The 17403-nt window shown below is 37.0% G+C and overlaps 2 protein-coding genes across 2 annotated transcripts; both read right to left on the bottom strand.

The window, feature by feature from the left end:
• Positions 1-2959: 2959 nt before the first annotated feature.
• LOC110918046 (chaperonin-like RbcX protein 2, chloroplastic) lies at positions 2960-4466 on the bottom strand. Its single transcript, XM_022162436.2, has 5 exons — positions 4144-4466; positions 3963-4054; positions 3797-3854; positions 3355-3420; positions 2960-3253 (listed from the first exon to the last, which is right to left on the bottom strand). Exons 1-5 carry the CDS (start codon positions 4429-4431, stop codon positions 3143-3145), a joined length of 615 nt encoding a protein of 204 aa, XP_022018128.1. The 5' UTR covers positions 4432-4466; the 3' UTR covers positions 2960-3142.
• Positions 4467-4743: 277 nt separating this feature from the next.
• LOC110918047 (cellulose synthase A catalytic subunit 3 [UDP-forming]) lies at positions 4744-11527 on the bottom strand. The gene is made up of 14 exons (XM_022162438.2): positions 11335-11527; positions 10980-11096; positions 10367-10562; positions 10057-10277; positions 9826-9940; positions 9545-9737; positions 9198-9464; positions 8285-8630; positions 8062-8199; positions 7368-7493; positions 7074-7286; positions 6520-6990; positions 6067-6417; positions 4744-5536 (listed from the first exon to the last, which is right to left on the bottom strand). Exons 2-14 carry the CDS (start codon positions 11001-11003, stop codon positions 4952-4954), a joined length of 3246 nt encoding a protein of 1081 aa, XP_022018130.1. The 5' UTR covers positions 11004-11096; positions 11335-11527; the 3' UTR covers positions 4744-4951.
• Positions 11528-17403: the final 5876 nt, after the last annotated feature.

Raw genomic sequence — 17403 nt, 5'->3', positions numbered from 1 at the left:
ATAGAAAAGGTGACTTAGGATAGGCAGGCTTTGAAGAAGAAAGGAAAGTTGTGGATAGGTAATGATGAGCAGCTTAAGAGAGATATTTTACACCTCTTCCACATATCACCAATTGGAGGTCATTCACACCCACTTTAAAGAAAGTTAAAGCCTTCTGTTATTAGAAAGGGTGTTCTAAGCAAGTCTATAATTTTGTCAAGGAGTGTCATGAATGCCAGCAAGCTAAATATGAGCTAGTGGCTAGTCCTAGACTGCTACAACCTCTTCCTGTTCCATGCCATGTTTTTACAGATATCTCAAAGGATTTTATATCTGGTTTGCCAAAGGTTCAACAAAAAAGATACAATTTTGGTAGTGGTGGACAGACTAACAAAATATGCTCATTTTTTGCCCCTATGTCATCCCTATACAGCACCACAAGTGGCTCAGGTGTTCTTAGACTCTATTTTTAAGCTGCATGGTTGTCCACTGACCATTGTATCTGATAGAGATCCTTTATTTTTGAGCCAATTTTGGAGGGAGTTTATGAAGCTGCAGGGTGTCCAATTGTGTTACTTGACAGCTTACCATCCTCAAAGTGATGGTCAAACTGAGGTTTTAAACTGCTGTTTGGAGTCCTATTTACGATGTACGTGTATGCATTCACCGGGTCGGTGGATGAAGTGGTTGAGTTTGGCTGAATGGTGGTCCAATACTTCTTACCATTCAGCAATAAAGCTTAGCCCTTTTGAAGCTTTGTATGGTTTTCCACCTCCTTTACACATTCCCTATATTCCCAATGATATAAAACATTAAAGCTGTGGAGGTGTTACACAGGGATAGGGAGTTGATGATCAATAATTTGAAACAAGCTCTTGCTAAAGCCACGAATCGCATGAAGCAATATGCTGATAACAAACGTTCGGAAAGGCATTATGAGGTGGGGATTGGGTTTATCTTAAGCTTAGACCTTTTGTGCAAACATCTTTGAGAATTCAGAAGCATTAAAAGCTAGGACCGAGATATTTTGGACCATTCTTGATTTTGGAGAAAATATGAGCTGTTGCTTATAAGCTGGATCTACCAGAAAGTGCTCAGATGCATCCTGTGTTTCATGTGTCGTTGCTGAAAAGAGCTCATGGGTCTAATAATCCTATTCTACCAATACTAGCTGGTTTGAGGTTCTTGTTGTAGCCGAGGTCTGTTATTGATAAACGAGTTGTGAAAAGAAACAATAAGATGGTGCAGCAGGTGTTAGTTCATTGGCAGGATTTGCCAATTTCAGAAGCATCATGGGAGTTTGCTGATGATTTTAAACTGAGATTTCTGGATTTTCATTCTTGAGGAAAAGAATGATTTTTGGGGGGAAGTTATGTTACTATCGCTTTAAATAGCAGGGTTATAATTGTAAAATAGAAAAGTTCAGGGGTTGATTGTGTCAGAATTATAGTCAAGTTGGTTAGTTAGTTAGTTAAAAGTAGTTAGTGAAGTAGTTATGTTAGTTGTAATCAAGTATAAGTAGTTGGTTATTAGTGGGAATAAGATAGCTTTGATGGTGTGATCTTCTTTCTGTGTTTCTATTCTCATTTTCGAAGCTAACACAAGTAAACAACAAAGCTTAATGATTCACACAAGTGAGACATTTTATTACATAGTACACTTTCAAAGAACACACTCACTTGTGGTCTAGTGGTAGGAGACTTGGGTTTTCCAATGGAGACTCAAGTTCAATTCCCACTTGTATCATATTTGGGTGGATATTGGGCAATGATGGTGACAAACCCACCGAGGGGGTTCGATCCTGAGCCGCACCCCGGTTTTCATCCGGCTGTTACTTCAGCGAGGCAACTCGTGTGGAGGCAGTACGGTTTCCGGGGGAACGCCGTAACCAAGTCTGGCCAACCCAGCGCGGGCCCGGTTAAGACAACGTAAGTCTGGGCAGACTTGGCTAGGGCCGCCGATTAGGCGGTGTGACATTGGGTCACTCAAAAAGAAAGTCACCGTTCAAAAAAAAAGTACACTTTCAAAGAAAACCCATCATTGAGAGTACTGTGAGAGACTCACCTTTAGATCATAGTAGACAGTGTCACAACTCCTAGTCAGGGGCGGATATAGCTTGAGACAAGGGATAGCGGGGGCTACCCTTTGATGCTCCGGTGGTAATGTAAATTTTGGAAAAATTTGACGTTTTTTCGATTTCGTTGCCCCTATAGAAAGAAATTTATGAAACGTTTCCCCTTGACGTTTTTTTCTAGATCCGCCGTTGCTCCTTGTCATCGGATGTGGCACACTTAGCCATATGGAAACACTAATACACATAATTAATCATCAAGGCACGGTTGCACAAAAACCTATTTTAGTCTATTAGTTCAAATCTTTTGCTAAAACATTAACAAAACTTTCATTTTTATTTGAGTTTACAACCATGCCATCTCCTTTTTATCTCAAAAATCTATTTGATATATCAAATACTTGGATACAATTTCATGATTTCAATTTTCTAATTATGTATGATCTAATGTTTTTGTGCCTTAAAAACTTGGTAACTTAATTGGTAAGTTATAGGATCAAACAAGGTGGGCCACGTGATCACCCTCCTTAAAGCATGTCAATTATATTCAGTGCCGTGCTACAGAAGATAATGGATTTAAATCTTTGTTATGACTATGTGAGTGAAATAAAATGATTATATTAAGGTGTGTTGGAAAGGTGTTTCTTCCAGGTTGATCTTTGGTACGACTGGGTGAGTCATCATGAGGTTATGTGTATACAACTAAAACTATTTACCGAAGGGCTGGTAGTCTAGCAGTATCAAGGTGTGTTGGAAAGGTGTTTCTTCCAGGTTGAGCGTTAAGGTGATCAAGTCCCACATGAGTAGGTTTAGTGGGTATCTGTTAGGCGTTAAAAAAAATATCTAAAATTATCCGAACGCCATAGGGTTTGTTTGTTGTGCGTTCTTCGACATTTGTGGTCGATACCCTAAGCAATAATTTTAGCAATGTACAAATCAACTTTTCAAGTGTTAAAATTCCTCAATATACATCTAAAGCTATTGGAAGACCATAAAACATACAGAAAGTTTCTAACTTGAGACCTATACAAACTCTATTTTCGGATCATGAGTAGCTGATATAGAAGAAACCGAGGCGATATGTAGTATTTACTAGGTACTTTTGTCATCAGCAGGCCACACAATAGTTTCCAAGAGCCTTTCCCTCATCAATTCCAGGTTTTCATCAGATATTTCCTTGTATATTTCACCATGATCACATTGCTATATCAACATCATGAACAACACAAATTATTTTTTTTTTTTAATATTTCTCTAACAATAAAGAAAAGCCAATAGAATTTGAATCTAACGATTGAGATTACCTTAATCCATTTTCCATAAAGGTGAAGTCGCGTGATCATCACTCTCTCAGCAAGATCTTGATTTTCCTAGTAAGCCATTGTACCAAAACTACGAATTAGTTAATTTCGGTTGTGTTTTATCTTAGATAGTGAAGAGGGGCACAGGTCAAACAAGTTGAAAGCCGTCCAAACTCCAAAGTCTACTTTCAGTGCGGACAATCTTGTAAATCATTTTATTCAACGACTCATATCATATTGTTCTATACTTCTAATAATTACTTTGTAACCATTGCATCAATTATATATAAATATATATACAAACAAACTAAAAAGTGTCCGATTTGTTTTGTACAAGTTTTTGAACCTTTTATGTTGTTGCTTATTTCTGAAGAAAACAATTATCTGGTACACCAAAAATGTATGAAATAAGAAAAATTATCCAATCTTATGTTCTAAAATTTACCTTTGCAAGATTTCGAAGAAATAGCTTCCCCTCTTCAGGATCATTTTCAGCAATGAAGCTGCAATTCAAGAATCCAATTTAATAAAATGCCAGAAAGTTGAAGCATTTTGTAATTACCAACAATTAACAATACTGTCTTTGAATGAGTAATGATGATTTCACTTACTTGTGTAGCCAGATATACTGAGGGGGATTCATCTCATAAAGTTGATAAAGAACTGTTCTAACTGCCTTTTTTGTGAAGCGATTGCGAAGTGCCTGCACGCATAGCCACATACGACTAATTTGCTCAATTAAAAGCACAACATGTTCACATAAAGGGAGAAATAAACACAACAAAAATGTACCAATTTTACGTCGTTGAAAACCTCTTCATACTGCCCACCAAGCTCGTTAACAATTAATTTGCTAATATTTTTCTGCTTTCGGTTCTTGAAAGATGAACATTTCATCCTTGCATACGACCCAACATCCAAGAAAGAACTCATTAGAGTTAAATCTGAATTTGAAATCGAATTCATTAACTTTGATTTTCTCTTTCTCGTTTTCAGACTATATTTAGTCTCTGCGAGTAATCCGAAACTTGGGTATGAAATTGTATTTGCAGTCATGGCCATTGCTATAGCTCTAATCATTTTTCATCTATAAAGACCAACTGATATACAAGCTAGATTCAGATATTTTAGATAAAGTTGGTATCTTATTTGTCTTATCCTCCAATCCACATTCTGTTTTCTAAGGTCACGATTGATTCAGATAAAAAATATCTTAACAAAGAAACAATAATGTACACGAATCGAGCTGTTTACGAGCCACTTGGATCTTAGGCCGGCTCGTTAAAAGCTAGAATCATGTTAAATTTAAACAAGCCCAAGCCCGAGTCTACATTGAACTATTGAAGTTGATTTAATAAACAAGCTCAACCTTTACATATAGAGATTTACTACTAGGTTCACAAGCCTATTCTTTTATATAAATATAACAATTGGATGAAAATTACAAGGGAGTTTATAGATATAGTCCATATGGGATACAAAACTGTAAAAAAACAAAGAATAGAACAAAATACATATGTTTATAACTATGAAATAACTTGAGAAAACAACAATAGAAATCTTGATATCACAAGGTAACTTAAATAATTATACATATAATTTAACAATTGATTCCACAAAACTTGACATCCGGGCCAGTCACTTTAGTGGTAAAAGGGTCGATCCGGACCCATAACAAGGAGAAAATGGATGCAAGTAGGATGGACCACACGACGACAATGGTAGGAGTGCGGTTTTGCTTCCCCATCAAACCCTTCAAGAACGGGTAAAGATGAACAATCACCCAAAATGCGAAAAACAGCTTACCGAACAGTGGACCCCATGATTGGTAACCACTGTTGATTGCATACGAGATACCAGCAACCACTCCGACCAAATTTACTATAAGGAGAGTCGTTGGCGGGATGAGAAGAGTCGTCCATTTGAACAAGTAAAGCTCTGCAAAATCACCGTCTTCATCGGACGCCTTCGATGTGACGGTAAAGTTGGTGTCGATGCCAGCGAGCACTTTAAGCAAACCCTGGAAAACGGCAAATAAATGTGCGGAAACACCACCGATGACCCAAAATTGTTCGTTTCTCCACCATTCATCGATTCCGACACCACTCCATCTCATTTCAAGGATACCCGTGGCAAAAATCGAAAGAAAGAGGGATATAAACCATAAACTCGCAAGGTTACTGATCTGCAATCAAGAATAATCAATTATCAGTTATCATATTAAGTAGTCAAGACACAACATTCACGGTATTTATGAATTAACTAGTATTTTGACCCGCTGCGCGTGACGGCGGCGGCGAAACATAAAGTAACTCCAACTGAAAACGCACATGAAAATAAGCACGAAAACGTACTATATTTGAGCCAACTCATTACCTAGAAAATCAATGCTGAAATTTAAACCAACTTGGATTTATAACGAAACATACTTAAACAATAGTGTTTTTACGTTAAAAAATGGTACCATGTGTTGCAGCGGAGTCGAAACGTAAAGCAACTCGAATTTATACCGCCTAGTAAAAACGTATTATATTCGACCTGACTCGCTTCCGAACAAAATGTAGACCAACCAAAAACGTACGTATTATATTTGACTCACGTACATAAAAATAAATGGCATTGTTGTAAATTTTGTAAAGAAAAATAATAAATAAATAGAGGTTGTGTCTTAAGTACTATTCCTAAGACACCCTCTTTTGTTATATATATAATTACCTGTGGTATGATGAATTTTCCGGTGAGTAAACAAACGGCAGGGAGAGTACAGTAGACAAGAAGAGGAATGGAGGTGATCGGGTAAATGGTTGTGTTTATGTAAGCGAATCGCTCAAGCCATTTTAGCCTGCCGGAATAACCGTACCAAATTGGACAATGCCGGCTGAACAGAATTTCTACTGAACCTAAAGCCCACCGAAGCACCTGGTTCAGACGATCTGAAAGATTAATAGGAGCAGAACCCTTGAAAGCTGGCCTAGGTGGCATACAGTATATTGACCGCCATCCACGTGCGTGCATCTTAAATCCAGTAAGAATATCTTCTGTGACCGAACCGTAAATCCATCCGATCTGCATATTTCAGAGTTAATATTAAGGTTTCCAGCCTTCCAGAATTATAACTAAACATGTATATAAATTATAAAATATTAAAAAAATTTAATATCAACTCACCTCATTTCCCCAATCGGTTTTATCCTCATAACCACAACTGATAACATGAATAGCTTCTTTAAGTAGGGTTTCCGGAGCTGCAGACTGTGGGACACCACCGTTCTCCATAAGCGTAGACGCAACAAAAACAGCCGATTGACCGAATCTTTTCTCGAGCGACATTTGTGACATCAGCAATGATTTTTCATCATCGAATCCAGCACCTTCAACGCCTTCTTCAATATCCTCGAGACTGAATACCGGCACAGTGGGATCAACGGGTTTGCTAGATTTCTTTTTATCTGATCCTTTTTTACTTGATTTTGAACTTTTCTTTCGGGATTCACCGAAACAGGATGAAAAGAAGCCCTTTTCTCTCTTTTTCTTCGGTTTAAGTGGCGGTTCGTACCCGTATAACGCTGTTCGGTTAAACACGCATCCGGTACCCACATAAACGGGACCTTGAATACCGTCTAAACCTCTCAAGTTAATCTGTTCAAGAAAGAGATTATAAATATGTAAATATGTATATACATTTTATGAGTTAAGATAGATTAAGGAATGAAAGAACATACATCAAAGAACACGGTGTTTCTGTTAGCATATCGATCGTTTCTGTCAATACCGTCAAATCTTTGTGGAAACTGGACGTAACATACGTATTTTCCAAGATTCGGGTCCATCATAAAACACATAGCTTCTCTAAGCGCTTTACTGTTATTGATGTAATGATCACAATCAAGATTCAACAAGAACGGGCCATTTGTAAGGACTGCAGATACACGGACCTGCAAGTGACAAGATTAAAAGTTGTGGGTCATTTATGTCAAGAAGATATACTCGAAGGGGTTAATGTGTAGATTTCTTACGAGTGCATTCATGGCACCGGCCTTTTTGTGATGTTGAAAGCCTGGACGTTTTTCTCTTGAAACATATACTAATCTTGGCAACTCGTTACCCTCGCTGTCAAGCCCACCATTCTGACCCAAGAAAACCTGAAAAAATAATTCGAAATGTTTAATAAACCCTAGAAAGCCATAATTATTTCCATTAACTATTTTGACTAGTCAGACAACATGAAATAGAACCGAATTTTGATCTTTTTCCAGATTTTAGTAACCAGTTTTAAATTAAGCTTAATATAGAACAGAAACCAACAAGTAAACGAGTTATATGTGTAACAACAAATAACCTGTTCTGGAGGCCAATTTTTTTGCTGATTTTAAAGATAGTGACGTAATATTTAATTTGTCTATATATATGCCATGTGGCACAAGATGTGACAATTAAAAGTGGCATCTGATGTGGTGGCTGACATGGAACTCCAAGTGTCGCATCGTTTATTTACAAGTTAAATTCATTATAATAAGGTTGGTAGCCAAACCGGTAAAAATTAAGTTAATTGCTAAAATCCTGTAAATTAAAATCGGTTGCTAAAATCTGGAAAAAAGATAGAAATTCTATTACTTGTCGTTTGCCCATCTTGATATTAGTATTACTACTACAGTAAATAATAATGTAATATGAATAATTTATATTATATTGTAATTTTTAAATGATGACCTGTATCATTCCAGGATGGTCACGTGTATTGTTCCCGGGCCATGGTGTACCATCTTGCATGATCCAACCTTCATCAGGGACCTTTTGAGCCTTTGCAACAAGCCCATTAATACGAATTTTAAACTCTTCATACTCTCTCTGCATTATAAGAAAAAAGTAAGAAACAATCAACCAAAGAGATATGTAAACTGTAATGTAGAATGATTGGAAAAGGAAATCTTACCTTCATAGCTCTGCGATCTTTTACAAAAGTCGGTTGAATTTTATCTTTTAAGTAATCAATCTTCTGTGCAAAGTACCATTCAGGAGCCCTTGGCTCAATGTTATATTTCTTGCAAAACGGAACCCATTTTCTAGCAAACTCCGAGGTTTCAGATAGCGACTCAAATGACAGCATGGCAGCACCATCGTCAGACACGTAGCAAGAAACCTTGTCAACGGGATAGTCAACCGCCAGGATGGATAGTACAGTGTTTGCTGTGACAAGCGGTGGTTCCTTTAACGGATCCACCGTACTCACAAAGATGTCAACTGCAGCTAGTTGTGATGGCTCTCCTTCCCGTTCATACCTATTAAAAAAATTGTGTGTTAGACTTTTAAGTCCATAAATTTCTTCTTCTTTGGGCAAACTAAATGATATATATGCAAAAAAGTAAAATGCCATTTTCGTCCCTGAGGTTTGGCCACTTTGCGACTTTCGTCCACAGGTTTGTTTTTCCGCATCTAGATCCAAAAGGTTTGAAATCTTGCCATTTTCATCTGCCTCGTAAACTCCATCCATTTTTCTCCGTCAAGTCAGGGTATTTCCGTTCTTTTTGTTAACTTAAAGGGCAATTCGGTCTTTTTCAGGGGTAATCGGTCTTTTTACATAAAGTGAAAAGGACCGAATTGCCCTTTAAGTTAACAAAAAAGACGGAAATACCCTCGACTTAACGAAGAAAAATGGATACAGTTAACGAGCCGGATGAAAACGGCAAGATTTCAAACATTTTGGATCCAGAGGCTGAAATACAAACCTTTGGACGAAAGTCGCAAAACTGGCCAAACCTCTGGGACGAAAATGGTATTTTATTCTATACAAAATTATAACCACTTTATTTTATTTTAACAAACTTACATAAAGATATTCATATTACCTTAGGGATAGCCGGTCTAGATAAGTCTCACGATTTACTGGAAGCCATTTAGGAAACTGATCCAATATCCAAGATATTGCAAACCAGATCTCACAGATAACAGAGAGTAGCCATAACGGATATGCATTTGTCACAGGATTTGTTATCCGGTAATGCAAAAATATGCAAAGAATAACCAAACGAAGAACGATAACCATTCTGTATGGATTTATCCTGGATGAAGGAATCGATACTTTTCTTGAAAGTGGCTGACGGGCTTCATCATTCCTTCATAAGCACAACAAATCATATTAATCATAGTTAAACAATAACACATACTCTTATTTTTTATCATAAAACAAACTTACAGTAACGCATCATCGAGCACATCTGTGCTTGCATCAATATCTTGACCCCTTTCAGAAGCAGCACGGCTAGTTGTCATTGGAGCAACGTTCTTGTCTTGTTTCATTTTCCATCCGTCAACTCTTTCTTTCCAGGCCAGATTTCCTAATCCTGTGGATCCGAATTCTCTCACGGGATCCACCACTCTGATATTAGCTGCAAACAATGCACTTCACGTAAAAATAGGAATAACTAGTATTAAATATAACACACTTGGCTAATTACTGAAGCACAAAAGACATACGGGATTGATTCGCATATGCAGAATAAGGGAGAGAATGTGTGAGTCTTTCACCACCGGGTGGAGGAGAGGACACCGAAAGACGTTGAGGAGAAGCAGCAGATAACTCCCCAGAAACCTAATAAAAGAAATAATAAATAAAATAAAATACAACGCTAAACACAGCATATAATTTATCACATAGGAAAAAAGCAAGAAATTAATAATTTAATTTTTAAAGGATGTATAGTATACCTCATGTCCACCGGTGAGAAGAGGTATATGGTTATGAGAAACCTCTTTATCATAATTTGGAGCGCTATTATCATCCCCGCGTCCATATGTCATGTGCCAGTTCAGCATCCTCTCTGCGGTCTTCTGTTTCTCATTTTGAGTTTGTGAAGAAAATGGGAAATTAGTGGTTTCATCATCACCATCAATATCTTCTTCTCTGTCACCAGGAATAGCAGGGCTTCCTGTGTTCAATCAAATCAATAATCAATTATTCATATGTTAAGAGGGTGAACAATAAATCCGTGATCTCAAGAAGTATGATCAGCACAACCTTTAAGTCGCTTGTATCTGGTCTTGCATTGAGGGCAAGACTGGTTGCCATCCTTGCGCTCATATTCATAGCAGGGCCTGCAAACTGGAAATGCACAGACATCACAGGCCACAAAAGGATCTCCTTTGGCTGTCGTACCAACAGTATCCCCACAGATCTGACAGACCTGACCCCCAACATTCTTCATAGAAGTCCCCTACATAATCCAAATGTCACACATGTAAGTTATCTGATCTCACTACCATACTACAGTTCATATTTACAAAATTTACAAATATTCTACCCCTATCAAAACACTTATGATAAAAACAGTGAATTAACATGATTACACATCTAACTTCCAAAATTTGTAAAACTTAACTAAATTTAATTAATTATTTCCAGTGTTAAAAATGAAAACACAGATCAGATTCTGTAGCGGTACCGATACCGAACCGGTACCATAACGATAGACTCTATACGGTGTTCGTCACTCACTTCTCCAGAAATTCAGTATCGGAATCCGGTTCGGTACCGATCTCATCACTAGATCATAAAACTTGCAGCATTTGACAACAAAATAGATGTAATCAACGGCTACAATTATAACAAAAACATAAACACAAGTACTAACCCCAGTCTCTCCTTCAGATTCCATCTCTCCTTGCTTAGAAGAGCAATCAATCAACTACAAATCCGATAAATCACACGCCACAAGCAAACATAACCTCAGATCTGTATGCAACAGCACCTGTTAACAAAGATCAAACTTCAATTTCCTAATTCACCAAACCTAACTCAAAAATCAACACGAAAACCTAAAAATCTCAGTCAAACGTTCACATTCACGAGTCAATACACACGATCCGATCAATCAACGTAACATGAACAACTAATTCGATTACACTAACTCTAAAATCACTAAATCTGAAATGAGTAAATGTAAGTTATGTTAATTATTAGATGAAATCGATGCGAAACATTCGTACCTGTGAAGATCTGGAGTGTTAGATGATACAGAAATCGAGAGAATCAAACAGTTTGGGGCATTAATGAAGTGATGAGATCTGAAGAGTGAGAATGAAAGTAGGGATCTGGATGGAGATGAAGTATGTATAATTGAGAAGCACAAGGGTTGGGGTTTGGGTTGTGGGAGTGAATAGTTATATAAATACAGACAGTGTATGTAAGTAATTGCGATGATACAAGATGTTCCAGCTGTTAATATCGAGATCGAAATTGCTAACAGACACGAAAGTAACGTTTTTTTATTAATTTTATTTTATTTTCGTTAATTACTTCAAACACTAGCCAATCAGGTTGTTTGGATGTATTTTTTTGTGTTTAACTTTTTTACCTCATGTTTTATAACTAATTAATACCCCGTCCGCGTTGGCGGGAGATGGCCGAATAATGAGCGAGTGTTAGACAGCTCATTAACACGAAAACAATTAAATCGAGTCAACCAATTAAAACAAAACACTTTTATAGTTTTGATAAAAAAAAAACCAAAACAATAGCAATATTTTAACTTTTCACTGATTACTGGGGTAAAAAGTTTTGATAAAAAAAAACTAAAACAACGGCAATATTGTAACTTTTCACTGAAGGAAAGTTGTATTTTTTTTTTTACTGAGGTAAAATCGTAATTTGCCAAAAGGTAAAGTGATGGTAGTACTGTAAATTTGAACCAGGGGCAAAATTGTAAATTTTCACAGGGGCAAATTCATAATTTTGAACTTGGGGTAACAACGTAATATAAATTTAAACTAAGGGCACAATCGTAATTTTAAGCTGAAGGCAAAACCACAATTTTATTTTGAACCGAGGACAAAATTGTAATTTTGAGTTGGGGGGCAAAAGCATAATTTTATTTTGAACTGAGGAAAAAACGTAATTTTAGACTGAGGGCGAAATCATAATTTTTTAAATGGGGAAAAATCACATTTTTGAACAGAGGGCAAAATCGTAATTTTTAACTGGGGCAAAAACAAAATTTTATTTTGAACTTGGGGCGAAAAGGAAATTCTGAGCTGAGGGCAAAAACACAATTTTATTTTAAATCGAGGGAAAAATCGTAATTTTGAGCTGAGGACAAAAGCGTATTTTTATTTTGAGCTGAGGGCATAACTGTAACTTTAAAGAGGGGCAAAAACGTAATTTTAAAATAGATATAAAATAATAAACTGGTTGGTCCAATAGAGGAGTGCCAGGCAAAATCGTAATTTTGAATTAAGGGCAAAATCGTAATTTTGAGATGGGGACGAAAGCGTAATTTTATTTTGAGCTGGGGGCAAAACGGAAATTTTAAACAGGGGCAAAAACATAATTTAAAATGGGTATAATATAATAAACTGGTTGGTCCAATGGGGGAGTGCTAGGCAGCTGCCTGGCACTATTCCCCGATTTGGTAAATGTATGTATAGGAAATATAAATTTTATTGTATTATAATGAATTGATATCGACCGAACAACATCTATATCGGTATTGGTGTTCATCGATCGATATAAAAAAAAAGTGTAAGTATCCTTTCAGATGTTTCACGACTTTACTCTTTTTGTTTTATTTATTGTTACACGGCATATGTGTAATTGTGCGAATGAAACTTTCTGGTTGGTGAGCGGAGGGCTTGATGGATTCTCTTAACTGACCTCTGGTTCGGCCCTCAAAATACTAGTTATTTAAATATTTTATCCTTTGGAAGTTAATTATGTTTTTATGTAGTTATTTTATATGTGAGTCCCCCCACTTGTGGTCTAGTGGAAGGAGTTTTGAGTTTTTTAATGGAGACTCGAGTCAATTCCCACCTGTCAGTTTGATTCTCAAGCCTAAATGGGTTTTCGTCTCACTGTGTGTTACGTCAGAGAGTTCTGCTCTTGTTGTGGCACAACGACTATCAAGTGGCAACTGGCGGTATGGTTTCTCGATGGAACGCTCAAAAAAGTCAAACTTTAAAATCAGCGTGGGTCCACAACATAGTATGGTCAGAATGGTTTATCGATTTAGAGAGTGTGATAACCTTAGATAAATATGTGATTACAGAAAATTTGAAATATGTCACGTTAAGTATTAATTAAAAGGTGCTCTTTTAGTAATCATAATAATAGTGACGACGTAGCCCCACCACAATATATTTTATTATTGAAAAATAAAGTAGTTGAATTATCAAAATAATCAAGCTTGTCTCTTTCTTGCGTTTGGGATCAAGTCACCGACAGCAATTTTACACCGACAGCTTATAAAGTTATATATTTTTTGGCGTTGATAAGTCGAACTCAATAAATTTTATACGAGTCTCCAACATAAAAACAAGCTAAAGTTAATTTTTAATCACTGACTCCTGTGTTCATGGGTTAATATGGATATAATTTGTTAAAACAGTTATTTTTTATAAATGTATTACTAATACTAAAATAAAATTCTCATAAAAAATAGAGAGATGTTTATGATACCATACGTCTGCTTAAACAGAACAGAATATTAATTATCTTTTAACCTTTAAAATTCGAGTGATGCAACGGGAATACGGTTTTTGTTTGCTTTGTTATGGCACTGCTAGAGTACCGGTAATCAGTATGGATTACGATACTAAATTTGAATACAGCTCTATAAATTTGAATACAACTCTGTGCTCTATAAAATTTATATTAGAATATACCTACGTATTTAACTTTTTTTAAACTACTATTGAACGCAATTTTTTTTGAACAGCAAGAAACGATGTGTCAACCACCGTGGCACCGGACGTTGTGGGCAATGTCGACTACTCGACCGCCACTAGCCCCTTGCCTCTCCCAGATGCGCAGAAACCCGACCTCCACCCGCTCGAAGGCACGACAGTGGAATAACCGGTAAAACCTCGCCTACTATCCAAGACGAACCGGCACCACCCGTATTCACCCTTCACCTGGATGCCGCAAAAAATAATGGGGAGAGTTGGAGTCGAACCTGGGTCACAAGAAACACCAAGTTTTTACCCAACCATTCCATCACTACCTCATTGGCAAATTTATTATAGAAAAAACTAAACCCGTTTATTTTACCTTTATCTTCGTGTCGTGTTGATTTCTAACCTGTTCACAAGTATGTTCGAAATATTAATTTTATTTATTAATTTTATAACGGGTTTGATTAAAATGCACTTCGGTCACTATTGCTTAACTTTTTACCCTAAGTTTTATTTATTGTGGTTTTTTATTTATTTAAGAACAAAGTTTAAGTGAAAAAAGTGATATGTTTGTGCCTTAAAAAGAAAAGTTTCCGCACAATAAATACTACCGCGTGACACCTTAAGAAAAGAAATAAGTGATGATGAAAATAGAGATTAAATTGTTAATGGTTGAGTGAGTATGCAAGGATGGATGCATCTAGTGTTGATCATCATTATTGAGGGATTAGTTAGTTGGGTGGTGTGTAGTTTTTTTGAGAGTCCATGTGTTCGTTTTTAAACCAAACTGGTTGGTAACATGTAATTGGGTTCTTTATATTGGAACGTATTAATGGTTTATGCTATTGCTAATATCTATTGCTTTACATGGATTCTAGAACGTTAGAAGATCTTTATTGGTTATCAACTAAGAATTTTCTATTTATGTAAAGGGAGACATGTACCTTACAAAATATAAAAATAGGTAAAATGTAATTTGGGTATGTTTGGCAAAAGTGGTTGGTGGCTGGAAGCTGTTAGTTGATAGTTGTAGCTGGTATCTAGTAGCTAGCTTTTTAGATATATTCGGTGTTTGGCAAAGTAGTTGGAGCTTTTAATAAAAAATATAAAATGACCAAAATGACATAACTAAAAATTTAAAAAATTTGTGCAATAAAAAGTTCATTATCTTTAGAGGTTAAAATAGTCATTTTTTTCCCTAAAAGCTTGTAGCTCCTTCTAAACGCTACTAGTAGGAGCGTTCAACAAAAAGCGTCAAGCTCCTAACCTAAAAGCTTCAAGCTTCTTCAACCAAACAAGGTTTTTATTGAGTAGGAGCTTTTTCCTAGAATTTTAAAGTTAGAAGCTCCTAAAAGCTTCATACCAAACATACCCTTTGTCTCCTTATAATTTGGGGTGGTTGACGGGAGTAGGTTACCACCACAAACTTTTTTTTACACTCTACGCCAATGTGGTTACAAAATATCACACTTTGCCTGATCGACGTCTATTGAACGTTATATTTCATTTAAAAAGCTTGTGAAAAAAACAAACTACTTTTTTTCTTTTTAGGGTATGCATCACTGTGGCTTTATTATTATTACACCCGTAAAACCAACCCCCGACTAGAAGCATCTTTGAGGCAAGAACGTTAGGCTTCAGATGTCTCATTATGGGAATATAGATTAGCCCATGATCTTTCTGTTCAAAGCTACCCATTAGCTGGTGAGTAGGCAGGCCACCCCTTAGTCAACTCCACTGAATAGCTGCCAAGGCCTCCTTTTTCTGATATTGATTTCTAAATCATTCAAATATGATGTTTTTCTTCTGCTTTTGAAGATAGAGGCATCAAAATACACAATAGGGGACTCTTGAACTGAAAACCGGTCCAATTATGAATTAAAGATTTGAATTGTATAAGAGCAGGCTATGATGCGAGGACTCTTAGGGACTTAGTTAAGTTTGCGATCACTCTAAAAGCGGATAGGACCAAACCTTTTGATCCCCTAAAAGTGGTTATGTCTCAAACCACCGGCAACAGGTTGAGCTCCAATGATCACACCTTCTCTTGCAAACATAGCACTAGATGGAAGGTGTGTTTCACCGACCTCGTTTAACACCATGAGTTGAAGAACGAATAGCTCTATATCGGCTATACGTACAGAGCTTCTCAAATTATCATCTTATCAAACCGTAGCATGTTACACGAAAGCGCCACTTTCTCTGTAGTATTGTCACACAGTTGCCTGCCTAGAAGAGCCACTCGCTCTGTAGTGTTATCACATAAGATAAGCACGTCGCCCGCCTGCTAGCCGGTGAATCTAAGTTCTCTTCCGGTCAACTGTCCACCGAGTCAAGTGCAAAAATTCCCTTAGTTAAGAAAGTCAAGACGATTGTAACAACCCGCACGTTCGTGCGTTGTTACTACTCGTTATACTCGTTACGCCTAGCACCAGAGATTCGGAGCATAATGTAGCTATAACGCATACATCGCTATATCACAGTATTTTCACATATTACGCACACTTTATCGCTATAACACATCACATCGCACGTACTAACACTCACGATGACGTTGAGTGAGGACCTATTCTACCCTCCTCGATAGCCGTGACGTGTCGCAACGCAATGCATATTCGAAACGCGCAACTCGATTATCGTATCGCAGACTTTGAAATATGGATATTTATACGACCCTTTGTGACTAATTATAATAAATATATGAAGGTGGGTATGTAAATGTGTAACCAAACTATTGCAAAGCTTAACGAACAGAACGAAACATCGAAACGCAATTCGTCGGAGACCACCGATCGAGTGACTGATCGATCGAGTGGCCACCCGATCGGATTGCCACCCGATCGGACAGCCACCCGATCGGACAGCCACCCGATCGGATTGCCACCCTATCCATGGCACTTCATCTCCTTCACTCCACTTCACCTATAAATAGCATTTGTCACATCACTTGAACAATGACGTGACAGCTCTCGTTTGACTAGCGCACTTTTGGACCTTTTCCTCTCGATTCCTCGCGATTCTTGTAAGTTTTCAACTCAAATCTTGTACTTCTTTGATCTACACACACTTCTTCATCTTTTTCACCTTTGAATCTCAACTTTTAACCGTGAAATCAACAGATTTGGGGTGTTCTAGGGTGATGTCATCAAGGAGTTCTTATGAACTTCAAGTATTGGCCTCATTCCACCAAGAACAACTCAGATCTGAAGGATTTCCATAAGATTCAACAATAATTTTTTCATAAATCTACACATGATCATGGTGAAAAGGATTGAAAGATGGTTTTTCGACTTTCTTTCAACTCTTTTACACTCAATGCACTCAAACCCGATGAAATCGGAGCTTGTTCTAATCTTTTACTCATTCTTAGTGATGCATTAGTTCCAGATC

Source organism: Helianthus annuus, chromosome 16 (genome assembly GCF_002127325.2).
Source record: "Helianthus annuus cultivar XRQ/B chromosome 16, HanXRQr2.0-SUNRISE, whole genome shotgun sequence".
Lineage (NCBI taxonomy): Eukaryota > Viridiplantae > Streptophyta > Magnoliopsida > Asterales > Asteraceae > Helianthus > Helianthus annuus.
Note: the sequence above shows the minus strand (reverse complement) of the source record. Positions and strands in the feature narration are given on the sequence as shown.